The sequence below is a fragment of the Zootoca vivipara genome, chromosome 12 (assembly GCF_965207765.1).
Source record: "Zootoca vivipara chromosome 12, rZooViv2.hap1.1, whole genome shotgun sequence".
In the NCBI taxonomy this organism is placed as follows: Eukaryota; Metazoa; Chordata; class Lepidosauria; order Squamata; family Lacertidae; genus Zootoca; species Zootoca vivipara.
In genome coordinates, this window is record NC_142595.1 from 23,692,454 (window position 1) to 23,715,422 (window position 22,969).

A 22,969-nucleotide genomic window follows, 5' to 3' on the forward strand; every position below is an offset into this window, starting at 1 on the left:
CAGCCTCCTCAGTGTCTTATTCCCAGAAGGAAACACGAACTCTAGTTAAGCAGCAGGAACCCCTGGCCATCTCTCACAGCGTGCAACTGTGCAATGAATTTTATTCAAATGAATAGTGTGGATCTGCCTTCTCTCCGACACACACACTTTCTCCATCTTACTGCCACTATGGAAGATGACTTGACAGCCTTTCTCATTGGCCAGGCAGGCTTTCGCTTCATGTACTGGTCTCTTCTCAATCAGGCTGCCGTCCTCAGAAAGTCTTGATGTGGGCAGTTGGAAAGGAGCTGGGTGGAGCAGAAGGGCTGTGGAAGCTGCCCTCTGGGTTGAATAATGAACTGCGCCACAGGGAGCGGGGGAAGAAGTGTATCTGGGACCCGTTCAGCACCCACAAACCACCCCAAAGATGCCCAAGAGTCTGTGCATGAGCTGAGTCTGAGCCCCTCGCCGCCAGGCTTCCTGCAGTCCATAAACAGCACGTGAGCCGTAGACCAAGGGTGACACCCACTTCCTGTTGTACACAGTTACCATTGAATTCAGTGAGGTTCAGTTCTCAGGGATAGGATTATATACCTGAAGGAGCGTCTCCACCCATATCATTCAGCCCGGACACTGAAGTCCAGCGCCGAGGGCCTTCTGGCAGTTCCCTCACTGCGAGAAGTGAAGTTACAGGGAGCCAGGCAGAGGGCCTTCTCAGTAGTGGCACCCGCCCTGTGGAACGCCCTCCCATCAGATGTCAAGGAAATAAACAACTATCTGACTTTTAGAAGACACCTGAAGGCAACCCTGTTTAGGGAAGTTTTTAATGTTTGATGTTTTATCATGCTTTTAATATTCTGTTGGGACCCGCCCAGAGTGGCTGGGGAGGCCCTGCCAGATGGGCGGGGTATAAGTAATAAATTTATTATTATTATTATTATTATTATTATTATTATTATTATTATTATCCTGTTTTCCAGAGACAGTTCCTAATTTCTGGCACTGGTCCCTCATAAATCACTGCCCACATCTTGCCTTTGTGGAAGGTTTCGGTGGTTGCCTGTTCAATTATCTTTGTCAAGGTACACTTCCTGTGCCTGCAAATGATCATTTCTGATACTCAACCCCCTCCTTAAGTTTCTAGATGGGGTAGCTTAGTTGGGAAGACTCTTAATCTCAGAGCTGCAGGTTCGAGCCCCACGCTGGGCAAAAGATTCTTGTATTGAAGGGGGTTAGACTAGATGCCCTCATGGTTCCTTCCAACTCGACGATTCTATGAGTCTCTCAGGGGGAGGGTTGATGTTTCTTGGCTTGAGCCTATCTGTGGAGGGCTGTGCAAAGACCCTTATGGGATGCCAACGGAACAAACATAAACAAGAAAGGTTGTGGTTTTGTGTATGTGGAGTTGAATTTTGTGGGAAACTGAGGGTCAAGTCATGAAGCAAACGGAGTGAACTTGGGCAGCTGGTCAGACTGGGTTTTCCCTTTTCTCATCTCATATATAGAGGGGTACCTAGGTTCCCCTGCGTCCTTGGCAAGTAGATTTATCAGTGCCCCCCCCACGAAAATACCAGCGGTATTTGACGCCCACTAAGCTGGCAAAAATGTATAGGACAAGTACAAATGTCTGCTGGAAATGTAAAGAAAACTACTTTTTATCATATGTGGTGGACTTGTAAGGTGGTAAAAGCTTTTTGGGAAACGATATACAATGAAATGAAAAAAAAATGTCTAAAATAACCTTTGTTAAAAACAAACAAACCCCAGAAGCTTTCTTATTAGGAATTACGGGTATCGATATCCCAAAGGACCAGAAAAAGACTTTTTATACATGGAACAACAGCTGTTCGGATGCTACTAGCCCAGAGATGGAAAGAAGACAAAGTCCCTACAAGAGAAGAATGGCAAACCAAGCTGATGGACCATGCCAAAATGGAAAAGCTGGCTGGAAAAGTCAGGAATCAAGAGGATGAAAACTTTACAAAATGGGGGAAATGTATAAGTTATTTAAAAGACCACTGTAAGCAGATGGAAACATTGGCAGGACTTTGATTTCACTTGTAGTGTAACAATTACCATGAACAATATGGATTGATATAATAGTTAGAGTATGGAAGAAGATGCAGTTTTAAATGATTAAAAAGGGACTCCAGGGAGTGGGTGGAGGGTGGGAAGTCCTGAGATTCGGAGGAATTTCTGTATATGGTTACCGGTATATTTTTGAATTTTTTTTATAATTTTGTATTGTAAAACCAAATAAAAATGATTTCAAAAAAGAAAAAGAAAATGACAAAATTCAATAATCACCAATGACTCTTAAACTGGACGTTTAAAAGCACCATCCTATAAATGTCTAGTCTAGCCCTCCAGGTCTTCCGACTGGGACATTACCAATTTGCTCCGCTGCTTCTGTCCTCTTCCCCAGTTTGTGGAATCACGAGCCACTCAGGCAGAGATAGCATTGGCACAGCTTTATTGGCACAGACACGCAAGAGGAACGGGTCTGGACATTTACAAAATGCTCATAATGTATTTAGAATGTGCATCGCTGCCTCTTCCTTCCCCGCCTGGCTTGGCCTGGGAAACGGGTCACTTAGGCCTCTCCTTCCAAGTCCTCAGAGCTTCGCCGTCCAAAGTCCATCCAGCTGGGGTAATGAGCCTCTGGGTCCTGCACTCTGCCAGCAAATTCTGCAGTTGGGGGACGAGACACGGTGCGATTAACTAAAGGCAGGCGGTGGATTGGCCAAACCTGCCCTCAATCTCAGTCCTGCCAGCCCACTCTCTGCAGATCATCAAGAGCGATGGGGTCTGCTGGAGTTTTTCTCCTATGGCTAATAGCAGCTTCAGGGCAAGGGATTTACATCAAGACACTGGCAGGGGAGGAGATGGCTGAAAAAACACCCCTCCCTGTTTCTGCCTCCAGCATCCCCAGTTCTGACTGCCCACCCTTTGCTGCCATTTAAAAACAAAGCGAGTTAGTCACATTCAGACCATTAATATAATGTGCTGTTTTCTCTCTCGCAATTTGGAGGTACCGGTAATTCCACTACCAATGGAGACCACAAAGTACTTCTTTGGCATCCCATGTTTCCAAAAGTTAGAGGTTTTAAATTGTGCTCTCAGAGCAGTATGGAAACACTTGCAAACCACCCAGACAGTTTAAAGATTGAAGCCAGGGAGTGGTTTGCCTGTGATTCTCCAGATATTTTTGGGAGTATGGTTCTCACCACCTCCCCTGATCATTGTGGCCATGTTGGCTGAGGCTGAAGGGAGTCCAAACAGCAGAGGACCACAGGTCTGCCAATCCTGGTTCAATCAAGTAAGGAGGCAGGTTTACATTCAGATCGGAGTCTCCCCACTCAGCTCACTTCAAATCTGCCTTCCCTGTCCAGGGTTGAGGGCTGGGGGGGGGGGGAAATGGCAGTGCAAATTTGAAGCAGAAGCTCGCTCTGCACAGTACTGATCGGCAGCACCCTCTAAGATGTCACCGAGAAACCTCTTCCTTCATCCTGTAGCGGGTTTTGCATTTAACACTTTAAGTGCCCCTTTTAAAATTAATAATAAGGGATGAGTGAATGCATGAATATTCATAACATACTTGCATGTATTAAACACCATGCATGTAGGGAGAAGCAAGACGGAGGGCTGAGTAAATATTTTATTTAATGCTTCGCCTGTCGTTTCATTTGCACAGCCAGATTAACCCCTTGGCAGAGGGAGATGCACACTATTAGTTCTTACTTTGGGAGTGCCTCTCTTGCTCTGAAGAACCCCAGCCATCCACTACGATCTGCAAAGGTCTTACTGAGAATGCGAGAAGCATGTGTGCAGTTTCTCCTACCTGTACGGAGGTAAGGCAGGAACTGGGCGACCAAATCCTTCTGGTCCTCAGAAAGATGTCCTGGCCACTCCCTGCGGATGGGACCGCCACTGCTGCTCCTCTGCATCCTCTCCGGTTGTGGTCCAGCCTTGGCTTGCCTGCTTAGCCTGCCACCCCCCTGATAGGACGTGGACACAGATCTTAAAAGGCTTGTGGCTATGAAGGTGATCAGCAGCAGGCTGGTAAGTACCTTGGTGTGCATGCCTGGAACTTGGAAGATAGTAAGAGGAGGACTTTAGGGGGTGGGTGGGGTGGTTGCCCAGCATCACATAAATTATGGAGCTGATTAAGTTCTATTGCATAGCCTGGATTTCTTTTTACCCACCTTTAGTTAACGTAATGTACACATTCACGCCATCATGCATTTGCTAGGCTTTAAAGTCTAAACTAGTGGTTCCCAATGGGTGGTCTGAGGACCCACCAGTTGTACTACCGGCCAACCAGATGCTTGCAAGCAATTCAGGAGTGCAGCAGCGCTCTCTCTACTTGGCAGACCCAGCAACTGGTGTTAAGAGGCACTGCCTTCAATACTGGAGACAGCACACCACTGTCATCATTGTAGTAACCATTAGAATAATAGAATTGTTGGAAGGGACCCCAAGAGCCATCCAGTCCAACCCCCTGCAATGCGGGAATCTCATCTAAAGCATCCATGGCAGATGGCCATCCAACTTCTGCTTCCCAAGGAAGGAGAGTCCACAACCTTCTGATGGAGATGGTTCCATCGTCGCAACAGTTGTTATTTGACTTTTTTCCATGTAGTTTTCCCACCACCCTTTTAAAGCCACATTGGTGGCCATCAGAACATCTCGTGGCAACAGATCCCCCAGTTTCAGTCTGCACTCTGTGCGGAAGCACGCCCTTTTGCTTGTCCTGAATCTTTTAGATCTAGCATCTAAAAAACCCTATCTACTCAAGAGTAGCCTTCCCCAACTGAGCGTCCTCCAGATGTCTTAGATGACAACTCCCATCCATCTCAGTGGATAAGTGTTATAGTCCCAAACACCTGGATGGCACCTGGTCAGGGAAGGCATGACTCAAGGATTCCTTCTCCTTACCTGTTGGGAGTCCTCAGTCAGTGCTCTGCTTCCGTCTCAACAGGATTCTCTCTTCTTCTCCAAAGCAGTGAGGTGCTCTCTTAAAGGCCTGTGGGCTTGCTCCTCCCCCTGATGGAGATAACTCCTCCTACTCTCTTTTACGTCAGCGGTATAGAATCAATTCCTGCAAGGGAGGGGGGATGTCTTTCCGCCCATTCCTTCCCTTTTATTGGGTCACCACGGTGAAAACTGCTCACCTGCAGCTGCTTAAAACTCAGCCAAGCCGTTTCAATAAAAGCCCAGCATTCAGCCTTCCCCAACCCAGTGCTCTCCAGATGTTGTTGGACTCCAGCTCCCATCATCCCTTGCTAGCACGGGATGGGGAAGGCTGGTGTAAGGCAACTCGACAGGAGCTAGATTTCTTGGGGGTTTGTTTTAAGGGGACAGTGAGAGGTGGTGGCATAGGTCAAGCCCCTGTCTATCTTCTTAGAGCAGGCATCCCCAAACTGCTGCCCTCCAGATGTTTTGGACTACAACTCCCATGATCCCTAGCTAACAGGACCAGTGGTCAGGGAAGATGGGAATTGTAGTCCAAAACATCTGGAGGGCTGAAGTTTGGGGATACCTGTCTTAGAGTGATCATTCCCCAAGCCTCCTCAAATCTGTTTTTCCCTTGGGTAGCTTTAAAAGAGGATATGCCTTTGAATACCAGTTGCTGTGAATCACAGGTGGGCAGAGTGTTGTTGTTGTTGTTGTTGTTGTTCTTACTTTCATTTCTATACTGCTTTCTATTTTAAAGGAAAAATCTCAAAGCGGTTTACAATACATTAAAACAGTGAATCAAACAATCCAGAATCAAACAAATTCAAGCTTCAAGGAAAATACTTCAGACCCTCCAGGTTGCAGGATTTCCACAGGTAAAATGGTAAAGGTAAAGGACCCCGGGATGGTTAAGTCCAGTCGAAGGCAACTATGGGGTTGCGGCGCTCATCTCACTTTCAGGCCGAGGGAGCCGGCGTTTGTCCACAGACAGCTTTCTGGGTCATGTGGCCAGCATGACTAAACTGCTTCTGGCGCAACGGAACACCGTGATGGAAACCAGAGTGCACAAAAACGCTGTTTACCTTCCTGCCACAGTGGTACCTATTAATCTACTTGCACTGGCATGCTTTCGAACTGCTAGGTTGGCAGAAGCTGGGACAGAGCAACGGGAACTCACCCCATCGCAGGGATTCGAACCGGGGATTGATCGGCAAGCCCAAGAGGCTCAGTGGTTTAGACCACAGCGCCACCTGCATCCCATTTCCACAGACACCTGGCTGGCCACTGTGAGAACAGGATGCTGGACTAGATGGGCCACTGACCTGATCCAGCAGTCTCATGCTATGTCCTTATGTGGAAAAAGTGCTGCAGCTGTATAACCTTCTGAGCACATATAGATACATATGAACCAGTTTTGATAGAGGTAAACCTGACCTAGCAACTGTCTGAACATCAGAACAAAGTTTGAGGAGGGAGGGGGGACAGAATTTAAATGGAAACCAAGGGTACTTGACACAAAACACATATTAAAATAGTTTATTTTAAAAATAGAGCACATCAGCCATCACAATGCCACTGGAGGAGGTGGAGAATGATCTAACAGCGACGGAAAAGAAACCACACTCCACTAAAAGCATCTTTGAAGTCTTAAGTGGCAAGGAAGGACCTCAGCTGCAAATGCTGTGTAAAGATGAAGTTTGTTTTTCAGATGCAATCCTTTCATCATCCTCTTGTTATTTCCCCGTCTTCTTTGTGGAGCAAAAATACTTCGATGATGCATAGATAGATCATCTTAAAAAGTGTCAACTTGCTACCATAAGAGCTGTTAAAGAAAGTGGGACTGTAAACATAGCCTCATAACATCCATCATGTAAGGCAATAAATTTGTATTTTCTTACCTTCTCCCCGCTACCCGCCTGCCTTCCATTCTGGTTTCCTGAAATAACATGTTGAGCTAAAGCTCCCCAGATTGCTGCCATCCCCAAACTCTCATCTTTCAATGCCAGAAAAGAAAGGAAAAAAAGAGGAAGCTTTAGGCCTACATTAATGCATTGAATTCCTACAATAAGACACCAGCCTCATACAAACCAAGGCTGTTTTGAAGATCTAGGAGGCTGCCAGTCCAATAAGAAACAACTTCTGGTACGTTGATCAAAATAACACAACGCAAAGACATTTTCAAACACGGCAAAAGGCTGATGGGATGCACAACTGACTTGTGCTTCCTTAGCTTGCACTTCTCCATCTCGTCCCAAAACCATCTTTGAATGGGAAAGAAAAATACGCGAGACACAAAACACAAGAAAATTGCTCCCTCTCTGGTCTTTGTTTACTGCCATGCATCCAGAACAGGTAAGAAAACTGATCAAACTAGGATATCCATTCAGCTGAAACAGTATAGTTTGCATGTAAGGATGTTGTATTACAAATAAGAATTGCCAACACTTAAAAAAAATGAAACCAAACAGAATTTACCCACAGAGCAAACAGGGCCTAGCATCATCTTGGAGTGAAAATGGCAGGCATCAGGGAAGTGGCAGTCAGTGGCAGTGTCATTGGCTGAGAATGCTAAGGGCTCCAGCCTGGCTGAATTAGAGAAATGCCCAGGTGGGGTTCAGCATAGCTACGAGAAAGACATGTCTCAGGTTGGCAGTTTCTAGGCCAGGGGCAGCAACGCGGTGCCCCCCCCAGATGCAGACTACATTTCCCATAATCCCTCACCATTGGCTACATCGGCTGGGTCTGATGGGGGTTGTAGGACTATCTGGAGAACACTATTTTGGCTATGCCTGCTCTACGTCCAGTTAGTAGCCTGCCAGTGTGGAGAGAGGATGCCAGGCCTCTTGACCCACTCTTCAAAACAGATCACATGGGCACAGGAGTACCTTTACAAGAGGAAGGTTTGGTCTTGAGTTTCCAATCCCTCTGCTGCAGACGTCACCACAAAGTTGCAGAGATTGATTTTCATCCCCTCCTGTCTCCTCTGACATCTCTCCTCCCTGCAGCATCTTGCGTAAGATGGATGCATCAGCCCATGAGGCTGTTGTTTAAACAAACCCTTTTCTTGGGAATAATAGCAAGGGAAAAGGGCAATTAGATGGGAAAGTAACCGATTCAACACTCCCTTCTGAGAGGAACACAAACAATTTATTCTACCATTACTGGAAGATTAGGAAGACTAGGAAGACGTGCTTTCCTGCTAAGACCAAGCTACCTATTTGTGCTTGATTTATGACTTTCCAATTGGACATCCTGCCTAGTTTAAACAGTGTCAGATGTGGAGGTAGGGCTGCTACCGCTTTCCCCGCCCAGCCGCTCCAGTTCTCTGGACAGAGGCTATGGCTCTAAAAGGGCAGAATAACAGGCAGCAATTCTAGTAGCGAAGCTCTGCATCAGTGTATTCTACCACAACTGGATTTTTTCGCTGAATAAAATGTTGTGAAGTACCAATTTGCACGTGCCACAGATGGGGAAAAAGCAGCACCGATAGAATTTCTGTGTGCTATGCTGCTAAAGTTGGCATCTCGCAGGAAAAATTTGTGGATCTATGGAACACATTTCATTAGAACTCAAGATTTAAAAACAAACCAAACAGGAAGATCAGTGCTCTATGCACTTGAAGATCCACAGCAGCTTACAAAATAACTGGAAATATTTAATGCCAGTATGAACCATCTTGAACTTTTATCATTCCTTACCTTATATTCCTATGATCCAAGTCTTCCCCTTTGCCTTTATTAATCTCCCTTCTGTTCTTTGAAGTTTCTGTTGCACACACCTGCTCAGACAACTTGCTACTCAGTGAAGTCTCAAAATAGCAGTTTAACTCTTCACTATATGTAGTGAAAATTTCGACTATTCACCTTTTTCTTACATTATTTTCAGCATGGTCTTTGGGATCACAAGGGAATACTGGTGGCCCCCAGAAAGCTGTCTAAGAAACGTTGCCATAGTTGAATTCCCTGCAACAGCCAGAATTCAGTGAGATTCAAGCGGCATACAAGGGGTTCCCTCTTGTGTTTGACCACCAGCACTGCAATTATTTCATGTGCACCTCCATGTTAATGTCTTTTCAAAGTGTGCACTGAAAATTACAAGGCGGCCAAGATTGAACAAACTCCTACATTTCTGAACAAACTAAGAGGGTGTTAGGAAGTCCCCCACTTCACTAAATATGATCGTTCTATTTTCTCTTATCTGGAAGCAAAGTACTTATGCAGTACATTTTACCTTCCTTGTTCAGCTGTAAGATGGCTAGAATGTAGACATGTCATTGTACAGTATATAAAACTATCAACGTGAGCAATAAACTATGGGCACACAGTAGCTGCCTGCAGTCACGTTACTTGACTATTTATCTCTTGATAAATGGGTATGGAAATCCACTCCATCAACCAGTCAAGTTCAAACTCAATAGCCAGGAGCTTATTCGCCACTAATGTATCAGAACCAAATTGGCTCTCTTAACACCCACATAAAAAAAGGAAATAGACTAAGAGACTCTTGACTTTAATAGATGAGAAAAGGATTGATAGGAAAGTATTAACAAGGAGTCACTCAGTGGAAAGTCACATCCACAGGATAAAGTGTCGACAAGCAAAGTGCGTGAGACCTAATAAATATTGTGGAATGGAGACAGCCAGTTTTAAAAAATCAATTCCATCGCTACACAGTATACAGTGCCAACTGTTCCAGATTGCATACTGGCTAAATATTTGAGGAACTTAAGGAAAACTTGCATAATCTTTTAACATTCATGAGATTTGTGTATGCACGCTTAGTATTTTTGTACATAACCATCACCTGAATAAGCACAAGTTATTAGTGTTACTGATGTATGTTCTAGTAGACTGGCTTTGCCCACCAGCCTGCAAGGTAAGTTTGTCCACACACTAGATTTTAGCTCCTGACACACACAGAAAAATACGCCCCATACCAGCTACAAAAGGTTTTTGAACTGCACTTAAGATTTTAAATACTCCCAGCTCTATCTTCCTTGCAAAGTGACTAGGCTGGAAAACTGGGGCACTTCCTGCAAGTGTCAGTTTGTTACATAATTGTTTGCCTCAGCCATTTCCCTATTTGGAATTATGTTTTAACACCATGAACACCACCTTTGGGCCACTAAATGGCACCAACAAATGATTTAGAACCACCACTTATACAGTGGAATAGGCCCCTTTGTTGCAAGGACTTTTGTCACACCCTGAAGAGAAAAATTCCATGTGGAGCTCAAAATGCCTAAAGTGGTTTGTGTGGAAACTGACCCCTTAATGGAATCTACAAGCTCTACCCTGGGCCAGATCTCTTTCGTCTTCTTAAAAAGTGTATCATGGCTGACATCAGGCCACCTCCGGCTATTCTTATTACTATTGCAGGACTGCACCCACGAGCTTCTTCACCCTACCCATCTTTCACCAATGGCACAAACAGAACTTCCTGATCTGTAAAGCCCAACTGAAGCACTTTACATATTAAGCTTACTAAACTTTGGTATTCATTTAAAGTAACTCTCCATCCTCAGTCTCTTTAGGCTGCATTAACACACAAACATTCTGAGCACACTGCTACACAAAAGGCCTAACCAATAAAATGATGCAGCATGTTACAGAGATCATCCCTCAGCATTGTGATGCAACTCAACGGTCAGCAGGCCAATTATGTTGGGGATACCAGGGCATGGTATTGCGTTGTACTTTTCCTGTCCCTTCTACCTAAACTCAGAATTTATCTCCTGAACCTCTACTTTGGACAGTGCTTAAGTCTGCTTATAGTCAGAAGATCTTCCTCCTCTGGAGATGCCTACAACTTTAGGCTGGAGTGGCACAGATCAAATGTAGTTTGTGAACTGCTACTTCAGCTGACAAAAAAACCCTATAGGTGTACCCTTTAGCAGGGTATTGAAAGGACAAGGAAACTGTTTCTGAAAATCATTTTTATTTAAATAATTGTTTAAATACATTTCACAGAACATCAGGACTTGAACCAAGAAAACTGTTGCTTCACAGGGTCATTAGTTGTTAAAAGCAGCACTCCACAATGACAAACCTATTTTAAAACTGCTCCCTTAACTTTAAGCCACAGATTGAGTCTGCTATCGATGGGTCTGGGAACGGGGACTTTGGTTTCCACATCCCCTGATACCTTTGAAGGAAGATTCCTTCAGATGTACGAAGGCAATTCAGACCCAAACTCTGCACTCTGCCACTTAAGTGTCACAGTTTGTTCCAGACAAGCACCTCTAGTTATTAGCCTCAATTTCTATGACATGGTGGCTTGAAAGTTTTTTAGAAAGTCCCCAACACAGCCAAAACATTCATGGCCTCTTATCTGAAGTGTCTTGTGTAGAATAAGCTTCTGGCTTTATACCACAACTGGGCCTGGTTTAAATGAGGAACAGCAAGACGACACAACGTGGGCTCTTGTCAGTTTATTACATTGCTGAGTTACACTAGTCCAGACTAAGGGGAACCTGATGCGATTACATTTTGCAAGCTGGCTTGTTTTTAAACTAGTGATGCGGGGCACAAGGAATTTCTCATCTTAGGGAAGTCTTCCCCCTTGAGACTTTGGCGAGCCACAGGCACTTAAAACCCATGGACTTTCAGCTGGTCGTCTTTAGCCAGTCCAATCTGCAGAAGGAAAGAGAGAAGTGAATGTGGCTTCAAACACCAACTCATGAATGCAGTCTATACAATAGGGTGTCTTTAAAAACTCACCAGCTCGATAGCCACCACACAAACCAACAAAAGTTAAAAACAGTTACTTTACAGGCTGTGTGGTTGTCTTAATTCAGTTGCTGTGATCCATCATGAACATATTCAACCTTATGCCCATCTTAAAATGCAAGAACAGCAGCAATAAGCCAAACAGGAGGTTTAAGGACTCCCTTGAGATGCTCACCTCAACAAGGAACTGACATATGTTCTTCCGCTGGTCCCCTTGAAGCTGGATCACCTCTCCATACTCTGGGTGCTCAATCACGGTACCATTGCAGGCAAATTTCTACAGACATAAAAATCAAGTATTAAAAATAAATCTCAGAGAAGCATTTTTTTTTGGGGGGGGGGGGGAAGGAGCTTTGCCGCAATATACGCTGAGGTGTCCAAGAAACAGATCACCTTCTATCAACCAAAGCACAAGCATCTTTTGCCACACCTCCAAGCACTTTTGAGTTCTTTCTGCAAAAGATGGAAGCTACTTGCCTTCTTGAAGGCCTTCACCAGTTTCTTTTTATCATAATCATCGGCGATGCCCTGGACTGTGGTGAGGGTTTTTCTACCGTTTCTCTGCTGGATCCTTATATGGATGTAGTCCTCAGTCCCAGCAGGAAGTAAGTCATCACCCTTACTTGCATCAGCAAAGGGGTCTGGAAAGAGAAAGAAAGGGTTAAAAGCTACACAAAGGACATGGCACCCCTGCTAAAAGTGTGAAGGTGCTTATTTTTGTCAATGCCGCCTTCTCAACACCATCTACAACACTTCATTTTCCTGTTCAAAAGCCCAAGAGCTATTTACTATGTACCAAACAAAGTGCCATAAATGAACTGCTTAGCCACAAGGAAAGGAGTTGGCATAAGAGACAGAGTGTTACTCCATCACTGATCCGGGCCTCTTCCCTGACACCCGGTTACACAGTACTTTGCTCTCTTTTCCTCTTGCAGGCCCTGAAAACAGCCCTTTCCTCTCGGGCCACGTGACACCCGTCGAGCCGCCTCTCCCTGTTCCGAAGCCCCTCCCTCGTCTCCGGCTGACGCAACCGCCAAGAATTAGCAACTGCGTCAGTGAAGCCAGAGGGAGGGGGGGGTGAGAGAGAGAAGAAAAGGGAAGATGGCAGAGGCTGCTCAGCAAACGCCACATCCCGGAGCCTCTCGTGGCCCCAAACACCAAGACACAGAGAAAGAAACCAGCATCTTGATGCGCCCCCCCCCCCGCTCGGGCTTCCTCGGAGATTTCTCCCCCACAAAAAAATCTGGCTCCCCGCAGCCCCCATGGCCGATCAATCATCTTTACAGAAAAACCCCTCCCCACGTCCAATACACTAGAATATTTGCGCTAAGCCCCCCCCCCCCGCGAACTTCCTACCAAATGCACTCTCCCCCATCGCCTCCAATACCCCCATAGCCTCCGTAACTCCCGCCTCGCTTTCCAGCCTATCGAAAAGTATTTCGCTTCCCCCCCATACTGGCTTCATGCCAACCTCGATCTAAGTTCTTTAACCTTCCTTAAGCATCTCCCCCCCCGAAAAAACCCCCAACAACACCGCGGTCAAGAGGCTCCTCCCCATTTACCCCCGTCCCCCCATTGTCCCCCCTTCCCACGCGGCAACAGGCTCCGCCCTCTCTACCGCAGCCATGGCTCCGCCCCAGACTCTTCGCCCCCCCCCGTCCCTTTTCGAAAAAATGCCCCCTCCCTTTCCCGCAGTTTCCAGTCAGCCTCTCCTCTTTCTCCCTAGTTCAGGGCCCGCTTGAGCCTCGCCCTTTGTCCCGACATTAGAGGCCTGTTCGCCTCCTCCGAGGCCTTCCCTCGATTACGGACCAACCGACGATCCCCCTCAAACGGTCGCCCTTCAGGCTCGTTTCTGTCCCCCCGCCCGCCCCACAAAAACCTGAGGCTTCCAACCTATTTGCCCCCCCCCCCCGCTCTGGCCGGTGTCCTCACCGAAGGAGTGGAGGTTCTGGATAGCGGACATACGACGCGCTTCGCTTCGCTTTTTCCCGGGTCGGAGGCAACAGCAGCGACGGCGAAAGGCGGACGCGACGAAGTAAACGGCTCTTCAACCTCTGCGAGGGGGCACCAAAAAAAGGAAAAGGCAGCAGGAAGGGCGGAGCCACACGGCCGGCCGTTTATATAGTGGGTAGGCTTTTGTGACGTCAGCGCGCACCGGGAGGCGAGGGAAGGGATTGGCTAGAAAGGGGAACGGGGTGTGTTGTGTATGTGGTGGGGGGAATAACGCGCACAACCCCGCTGGAGGGGGATGGGAGGAATCAAGGCTGCGGCTGTGCAGCCGTCACGCTCAGGCCCTTTCCTCCTTCTCAAACCCTGCCCCGCCCGTAGCCGCGTATTTGTGCAAACCCAGCACGCTTGCGCAGTGGGGCGAGGGAGGCGACGGGAAACTGGACACGACTGGATTTCCCCCCCTTGTGACGTCGTTGCGCGCTAGGGCTTGAAGGGGATTGGACGACAAAGAACGTAGCGCGGGGAGGGGGCGCTGCGCACTTTCTAAGGGGAGGGGGAGGAAAAAAGGCAGGCGGGAAGGAAAAACAGCACAGTAGTTGTGGAGGCGGAGGGAAACGAATGTTTGGCGCATGCGCGTTGTTGCGTGAGGCATTTTTTCAGGGTGTGAGTTTGTGTGTGCTTGCCTTTGTTTGCTTGTTATTTGCGTTTGGTAGTCTTGATAATCTCGTGTCATCATTTTTTAAATAATAATTAAAAAAGAGCATTTTAGGGTCCTGAAATGTGAAGTCTTCTGAAGGAAGCCTATTCCTTGGTAGTAGGAAATGCACTCTGTACGTTCCCAGAGGCGCCCCCTTTTTAATTGAAAAGATCACGTTCTGCTACGCAGGAAAACAACGTTTTAATTCATTAACGGAGTTTAGTAGCTACATCAAATCAAGCCTGCTTTCATTGGGGCTGAGGTGAATAGCACCCCATTTCAATTGACCTTTCACAAGATTCATATTACTTGTGGAGAAGGACAACAAATGGTGGCAGCTCTATCTGAGCTTCGGCTCTGGCTCAGTGTCTTTGGACCCTAGCATCTAACATTTTGTGCTACTTTAATCATCATCTATAGCAGGCAGAACTCCAGAAGAGCAGCAGCCCTCTTTTATCCCTCTTCAGAGGCGCAGAGGGGCCTTCTCTTTTTATATATACAGTATATAATTTTCATTAATTTTCCTGTTTTACAATTTAGAATACTCATTTAAACATCCTTAAAATATCAATGACTTCCCTTCTTCTCTTTCCATGGTTCATTTTGCATATCATAAATCCCTGCATATTTTACATGAACTAAACCGTTCAGTATTCCATTATTACATCCATCAAAACGTATTTACACGGTTGAATTTATCTTAATGCTGCTGTTATAAGAGTTTTAAGGTCTTAGATATATAATAAATGTTCATAAATGTACAAGGCAAACACGTACATAAATATATAAACCAATGACTGAAAGCAGTTACAGGAAGACAGTCCTAAAACCATTTTGACTCCCAAACTGACCAAATGTTTCTCTGCAAGGAGGGAGGGGTGAGGGAACCTTCCCATTGTCTCAGGAATTAAGTAATTACCATCTCAAAGAAATGGCCAGGCTACCAGGAAAGGAAATTAGATAAGGCATTATCAGATAACCTGGCAGACAGGAAAAACAACATTCAAGTTTCTGTTGTAGTCCGCCTTTTCTGTGACATAGGGTTTCTGTGATGTATGTATGATGTATGGAGGGGTGGTCTTGAGCTCCAGGGCAGGGAATTTCAAAATGTCTATATAAGGGCAGGTACACTTTTGTTCTGGGTCCTCCTCCGTTCTCCTGCCTGTAAGCGGGCACCCTGTTGCAACAGTTCAATAAAGATCAGGCTTACTAGCTGCTTTGCTTCTCAATATTCTCTGGCTGGCCTCTGTTACAGTATTTTCTCCTACTGATGGAGAACCTACAAAGGACTCTGTAAGGACAGATTTTGTTTGCAACACTGCCAACCCTTTCAAGTGTGCACAATTTCCCCCCATATATTCAATAAACTTTTCCCAATCTTCTCTAAACGGATGTTCTAGTTCTCTTATTCTATATGTTAACTCCGCGAGTTGCACATATTCTGTCAGTTTAAGTCGCCATTCTCCTTTAGTTGGGTTCTCTCTCGTTTCCCATTTTGGGGCTAACAAAACACAGGCCGCAGTAGTGGCAAACATAAATAACATTTTTTGACACCTGGGAATTTCCATCTGAATTATCCCCAACAAAAAGAACTCTCTTTTTTTTTGGGGGGGGAGTACTTTTAAACATTTTTTTCCAGTTCATTATGGATTATTTTGGATTGAATGACAATGAATCCATAATGGCAGAGGAGCCTTCTCAACGCAATTCAGAAATAGAAACACCTAATCCCGTTCCTTCGTCCTTTTAATCCAGTCAGTTATCTTGGTGACTTGTGCTGTCTATGTGTATTAAGCCAATAAAAGTTTTATCCTTAGGTCAAACATTTTGAAAGCCAGATCTACCTCAGCTGAGGTGAAACTCAGGATTTTCTTGTCTCAGTTTCTCAGGAGAGACAAGCAAAACAAAGACAAACCACCCCCCCCAAAGACTTGTATGTGTAGGCTCCTCTGTAAAATAATAGCCAGCAATTAATTAGCTGGGAGAATGATGCAACATGAATACTGCAGAAATGCCTGGACTTTGCAGTGAATTTTGTGAGTTTCTGAGCAGTAATTTCAGAACAGATTCCAGAACGTCTGGAATTCATGTGAGGCCCCAAACGTACGGTTTCCTGTTTCCCCCCGCTGCAGCATGCATGCATGTGTGGGAGCTTTGATGACTGGACATCTCCCCCTACTCCGGGGGAAAAAAATGCCACAGAGCTGGCTCTCTGCCTCTGCATGAGCTGTTGCCATCACGTGATACCAGGGCCTCTCTTTCACACTGCACATCTTTCAGATTTCCAAAATACTGCAGATCTCCAGTTTGTCCAAACGACTTCTGAAATGAACCAGTTAATCAGGCAGCACGCACCCCGTTCTTTCCTCTGTGAATTCCTCCTCTTCAATTGCAACTCCATCGCCCTTGACTTGGGACACAGCACTCCATGTTCTGGCAACTTCCAGACTGGATTATTATAGGGTGCTCAGTCCTGGGGCTGCCCTTGAAGATGACCCAGAAACTTCAATTTATCCAAAATGCAACAGCCAGATTATTGGCTTTAGAACTCATAATAATCCTTGTTCCAAAACAGCTGCATTGGCTGCTGGTTAGTTTTCAGGCTGTATTCAAGGTGCTCACAATAGTGTGTGCAGCTTTTGACGTGGCACCTGAGATACCGTAGGTGTTTTCAGAACTCACCCTATTATTGTGAATGTAACATGTTATGACATTTCTCTTGTGGTAACCATCTGGCACCTGTTGGTTAAGGTGAGTACATAGTACTGTAATAATAATAATAATAATACTCCTGGAGCTTCATGCATACGCTCCAACATTTCTCTGATGAAAATAGGGATGTCCTGTTCAATACTAATACTAATACTAATATTTATACCCCGCCCTTCTGATTGGGTTGCCCCAGCCACTCTGGGGCGGCTTCCAACATAGGTATTTAAAAACATAATAAAACATTAAACATTTAAAAACTTGCCTATACAGGGCTGCCTTCAGATGCCTTCTTAGTATAGTTACTTATCTTCTTGTTCTCAGGGGTCCATGCCCTCCAACATTTCTCCAATGAAAACATGGACATCCTGCCATACCCTCCAACATTTCTCCAATGAAAATAAGAAAAGTGGGACATTCCGGAATCAAACCAGAAACTGGGGTGGCTTCTGTAAATCCGGGACAGTCCCTGGAAAACAGGGACACTTGGAGGGCCTGTTCATGTTTCCTGCTGCTTAATTTGGGATATTCACTCTTCTTTTCCACCTGCTATTAGGCTGAAGCTACTGGAACCTTATAATGGCATGGTCTGCGTTCTATAGCCAGTTGCCAGATCTTCCTTGAATTGGTTTTGACCCTGGGGCTCCTAGGTGCTTGACCCCTATAGTAAAGCAATGCAGAGAAACATCTGGATGTTATTTTCCTATGACTCCCCAGCTGGAACCAGAACATACCTGCCCAAACCTGATTTGTATTTTCTGTGCAGTGCAGAGCACATAAATAGGCTCTCAAACACAGACTCCGTTGGATGACCTTGCACCAGATTGTCTATAAGCCATTCCACAGAGGAATGTGGCCCAGTCAGTCAATGCAGGTGAAAGCTTAAGAATGGATTAACTCTTTCTGTTTGTCATGGGTTTAGATGCCTGGTGCTTGTTTTCATCCCCGGTGGCGTGTGATCTGCTTATTTTATGCCAAAGGGGAAGTGATGCTTTGCATTGGGTCAACTCGTGTGTTGCAAGTGTATACACGCTTGTAGGTTCAACCTTCCCAAATGTTTGGTATTCTCCACACATTATGATTGCATCTGACACGTGATTAATTTGTGCGACTTCAACCTTGTGTACTTGAAAGCTGGCCGGTTGAAATCCCACAAGTTAATTGCCCACAAGGCAGAGATCTTAAAAGCTCCCTTTGCTCTGAGTTTCCCTAGCATGCAAATAGCTTTTAAACCAGGCATCCCCAAACTGCGGCCCTCCAGATGTTTTGGCCTACAACTCCCATGATCCCTAGCTAACAGGACCAGTGGTTGGGGAAGATGGGAATTGTAGTCCAAAACATCTGGAGGGCCGCAGTTTGGGGATGCCTGTTAAACTCTCAGACTTGCTTACCAGGCTCTGGGAGGCTCTCTTGAGATTTTGTGGGGACTCAAAAGAGCCTCCTAGAGACTGGTAAGCAAGGCAAGGTTAGCCATGCTGGGGCAGTTCCAAGGGGGTGTTACAGGTATACACATTTTTGCGTGCATGCGCCACCCTCTGAACACAACCCCCGTGCAAAACGTGTTCCCCTTCTCGGTGCATACATTGCATGAGTTAGAGATTTCCCATGTGCAGGGCAGGCAGGATGAAATGTGTCTGACAATAACAAAATTTGGGTTCACCCTTTGAATGGCAGCTTTAGCAAAAGTGGTACTAGACTACTTGTCAAGGGTAAAGGTAAAGGTAAAGGGACCCCTGACCATTAGGTCCAGTCGTGACCGACTCTGGGGTTGTGTCGCTCATCTTGCATTATTGGCCGAGGGAGCTGGCGTATAGCTTCCAGGTCATGTGGCCAGCATGACAAAGCCGCTTCTGGCGAACCAGAGCAGCACACGGAAACACCGTTTACCTTCCTGCTTGGAGCGGTACCTATTTATCTACTTGCACTTTGACATGCTTTCGAACTGCTAGGTTGGCAGGAGCTGGGACCGAGCAACGGGAGCTCACCCTGTCGCGGGGATTCAAACCGCCGACCTTCTGATCAACAAGCCCTAGGCCAATAAAGCGAGATGAGCACCGCAATCCCAGAGTTGTCCGCAACTGGACCTAATGGTCAGGGGTCCTTTTACCTTTACCTCCTATATAGCTTATTGGGCCACTGAGTTCAGCCCCAATTATCTGTTCTATACATCCTTGTGAGATCTTTGCTCATGCAGCCTATGGCTGTGTAAAAGGATCTGTGGATCAGTAACCCTACGCTGGGGCAATAAGAAGAAGAAGCGGAGCTGTGCATCCCTGATGGCTCTCCTGTCTTGGCCAATGAGGCAGCGAGAGAGACGCCTACCTTGTCAGGAGGGATCCTATTTTTCCCTGGAATGTTGCGTCATGGCCTGCCAGGGCCCGCCCCACGGTTTGCAAACCACAAAGGAGGCTGGAGAGGGAATATCCTGGAACGACCTTAAAAGGCAGCTCGCCCCTGTTGTGTCTTGTCCACCTCTCCAGAACTGCCTCAAGGCAAAACATTCCTTCCGACCAGATTTTCTTCTCTGAAATTCCTCCCTTCGCAATCACCACAATTTTTAGGGGTGGTGGCGGCGGAATATCTTGCAGAAATAAGCTAGAGATGATTGTTGTCAGGTCCGAAGGATGAGTTCAGGGTTGCAACGCTTGGCTGAGCTGCTCCTGGAAGTCGACATACAGTACATTATTTCATCCTATGGCCTTGGCCTTGAGAAGTTGGGTGGGTTGGTGGTTGGCAATGCTTGCTCCATTGCACTTGGTGGCAGAAAGCTCACTGATTTCAATCTGTGCCCGATTATGCCCTTTGTTTCTCTGGAGCTGAGGGCACCCGCTCTGTGGAACGCCTTCCCACCAGAGGTCAAAGAGAAAAACAATGACCAGACTTTTAGAAGACATCTGAAGGCAGCCCTGTTTAGGGAAGCTTTTAATGTTTGACGGACTATTGTATTTTAATATTTTGTTGGAAGCCGCCCAGAGTGGCTGGGGAAACCCAGCCAGATGGGCGGGGTATAAATAAATTGTTGTTGTTGTTGTTGTTGTTGTTATCATCATCCTTGGCTCGGTTCACACCAAGTTGGCTGTGGCCATCCAGTAACAATGCTACATTGAGAACACGAATCATTCCCAAAATATACATGCCTCTTACTTACCCACCTTAAGTATGTATACAGACTCGATGAGAGGAATGAGCTTGCTTTTGGCGGGTAATCTCACTTACACAGGGTCTAATTTGAGACAAACAAACTCCAAATTCCTCATCATTGCAAAGAAGGCTTTTCTCTTTTCCGATCTTTTGTATTTGTCAGAGTTGAACCTACCTCACATGGTTGTTGTGAGGATAAAATGGGGAGGGAAAGGAACCGTGTATGCTGCCATGAGTTCCTTGGAGAAAATGGTGAGATATAAATGCAATTATTGTTGTTATTGAAGCGCTCAGCCCCAGTCTCTGAGTGATGCAAGATTCCAGGGGTTCCAGGCGCTTCCCAGGGTTCGTGTTTCCTTTTGGAAATGAGGCACAACGGAGACTGTGGGGTCTTTATGATATATGGTTTATTTACACGTATATACAACCTGAGCCTGTGATGGAGGGATTCACAGCATCAACAACCCAAAAGGGTCTTGTTTCTTCCATCGTTGCATCCTTGGATTGAAACAGAAATCAACATGGCTCTCAAACGTTGCTCTGACTCTCTCTTCAGCTTGCTGCTTTACTTCTAGGTCCCTCTCAACTCTCACCTTTGTCTTTTTTTCACTACCACACACCCACCTGCCATCTCACACAGAACCACTTTGTTTCCCTTAATGGCCCATCACCCAGGCGATCGCTTCAACACCGAAGCTAGCCTGGCTTATATTTTAACACTTGCTGGATCCAGGGGTTAGAAGGATCTCTGCATACAGCCTACTTTCCCCCCACCCCAAACTCATAACATTATTACAGTATTAATCCGGAATGTGGATGAAGACATGCATCAAAATGTGCCTCCAATGAAGGCTTTGCAGCCACACTTTGATGCATGGTGGGTTATGCATCTGACTTGACACTGGTTCTCAGTTCAGCAATACCCAGAAGCCTCTTTCCACAATGACCTCCTTGTTTGGGGGAAGAGCCTGGTTTAGTAGAACTGGCTGGCTGATAGCTGCTGCAGCCTCTCTCTGCTGGAGCTGAAAGGGCTCTGCTTGAATAGAGATGCTGTGGTGGGTGTCCTATGGCAGGGACGTGGGTGGCACTGTGGTCTAAACCACTGAGCCTTTCGGGCTTGCTGATTGGAAGATTGGCAGTTCAAATCCCCACGATGGGGTGAGCTCCTGTTGCTCTGTCCCAGCTCCTGCCAACCTAGCAGTTCAAAAGCACACCAGTGCTAGTAAATAGATACCACTGCAGTGGGAAGGTAAACGACGTTTCCGTGCGCTCTGGTTTCCGTCACGGTGTTCCGTTGCGCCAGAAGCAGTTTAGTCATGCTGGCCACACGACCTGGAAAGCTGTCTGTGGACAAACGCCAGCTCCCTTGGCCTGAAAGTGAGATGAGTGCTGCAACCCCATAATCACTTTTGACTGGACTTAACCATCCAGGGTCCTTGGCCTTTTTTTTTTACCCTATGGCAGGGAACAGCAGACTTCAGGTTTGCAGAATCTATACCCTGAGATCCACCAACCAGAACCAGGTGCAAAAGTGGTATGCTTATCATTAAATTCTAAACCCTGGAATTGTTTTTGAGCACCAGAACAACAGAGCTCATAGCCCTTCTGCACAAAAATCCGGTCCAAGCTACCGTTCATTCTGCTATAATCTAGTGAGTCAGTTGTCAGTATTAAATAACCGAGAGTCCAAAATATTTGCTGATCTACTTCAAAGAAAGGAGATATGATAGCCATCTTCAAATATCTGAAGGGCTGTCATAAGGAGGATGGAATAAGCTTGTTTTCTCCTGCTCCAGAGGGTAGGACTCGGACCAGTGGATTCAAATTACAGCAAATAAGATTCTGACTAAACACCAGGAATAACTTTTAAATAATTTTACATTTTTTGGACACAATACAGTAAAACCCAAACTAATCTAAATAAGAACTTTCTGAGTAAGAGCGTGGAATGGACTTACTTGGGAAGTTGTGGACTCTCTTTCATTGAAGGTGTCTAAGCAGAGGTTGGAAGGCCATCTGTCACAGATGCTTTAGTTGAGATGCCTACATTGAAAGAGGGGGGGGGGTTGAACTAGATGACCCTCAGGGTCCATTCCAACTCTACAATTCTATGATATCACCAAGATTTCTACCAGTAAATCCTGATCTACCACCCTGATGCATGTGTGTGTAATGGGACACCAGGATGGAACCCTCCTTCCTCCTTTAGAACTTCAAAAGAACATTCACCTTCACAGCTGAAAGTCTCCTGATGTGGTGGTGGTGGGACTTAGAAGCTCTACTTTGCTTGCATTCAGCTCAGTCTCTTCCACCATCATGCCACTTGGGAGATGCTCAACAGAATGTGAGCAAATCATTTCGCTCAGCTTTTTGCTTCCTGCAGCGGCCATTCCTCCTCTTTCAAATCCCCCAGCTCCATGTGCACAGCTTGGTAATTTCCTCCATTTTTACCCCCCCCCACCCCAGTTGATGCAAGAGTAGCAGAACCACAGCTAAGAAGCTCAAATCATATATATGACTGGCACCTTTCTTTGGGAATTAAATCAATATCCAGACATTAACATTCAAAAACTTTACTTGCGGAAACCTATAGAGGAATTCAAACATACGGTAATATTTACAGTTGCATGCTTGTCCAAGCATGGTTCTTCAGTCTCTTCTTCTAAAGTCCAAACAACTGTATTTTCCTCCCTTTCCAGAGCTCAGCATGCAGCCTTCCGTATCTCAATTAGGCCATGCCTTGCAGCTCCTATGAGAGATTTCCACTTTTACCTTCTCCTGCAGCTTTGCTCTCTTTCAAGTAGAG

The 22,969-nt window shown here is 46.0% G+C and overlaps 2 protein-coding genes across 2 annotated transcripts; both read right to left on the bottom strand.

Annotated features, from left to right (window-relative positions):
* Positions 1–2,417: 2,417 nt before the first annotated feature.
* LOC118094619 (uncharacterized) lies at positions 2,418–4,963 on the bottom strand. The gene is made up of 3 exons (XM_035135173.3): positions 4,918–4,963; positions 3,821–4,069; positions 2,418–2,667 (listed from the first exon to the last, which is right to left on the bottom strand). The coding sequence occupies exons 2-3, from the start codon at positions 4,059–4,061 to the stop codon at positions 2,573–2,575; spliced, it is 336 nt and encodes a 111-aa protein (XP_034991064.1). The 5' UTR covers positions 4,062–4,069; positions 4,918–4,963; the 3' UTR covers positions 2,418–2,572.
* A 5,895-nt stretch (positions 4,964–10,858) lies between these two features.
* On the bottom strand, positions 10,859–13,741 carry EIF1 (eukaryotic translation initiation factor 1). The gene is made up of 4 exons (XM_035135583.3): positions 13,599–13,741; positions 12,144–12,307; positions 11,842–11,943; positions 10,859–11,570 (listed from the first exon to the last, which is right to left on the bottom strand). The coding sequence occupies exons 1-4, from the start codon at positions 13,627–13,629 to the stop codon at positions 11,526–11,528; spliced, it is 342 nt and encodes a 113-aa protein (XP_034991474.1). The 5' UTR covers positions 13,630–13,741; the 3' UTR covers positions 10,859–11,525.
* Between the last annotated feature and the right edge of the window lie 9,228 nt (positions 13,742–22,969).

Bases quoted from the DNA above. Each gene is read 5' to 3' on its own strand.
- LOC118094619 (XM_035135173.3), bottom strand. From the start codon at position 4,061: ATGCACACCAAGGTACTTACCAGCCTGCTGCTGATCACCTTCATAGCC. The intron at 2,668-3,820 runs GTAGGAGAAACT...CCCCAACTGCAG, and splicing joins CCTGCCTTACCTCCGTACAG to AATTTGCTGGCAGAGTGCAG.
- EIF1 (XM_035135583.3), bottom strand. From the start codon at position 13,629: ATGTCCGCTATCCAGAACCTCCACTCCTTCG. The intron at 11,944-12,143 runs GCAAGTAGCTTC...TTATGTCTGTAG, and splicing joins TGGTGAAGGCCTTCAAGAAG to AAATTTGCCTGCAATGGTAC. The intron at 11,571-11,841 runs GTGAGCATCTCA...TTCCTTCTGCAG, and splicing joins TATGTCAGTTCCTTGTTGAG to ATTGGACTGGCTAAAGACGA.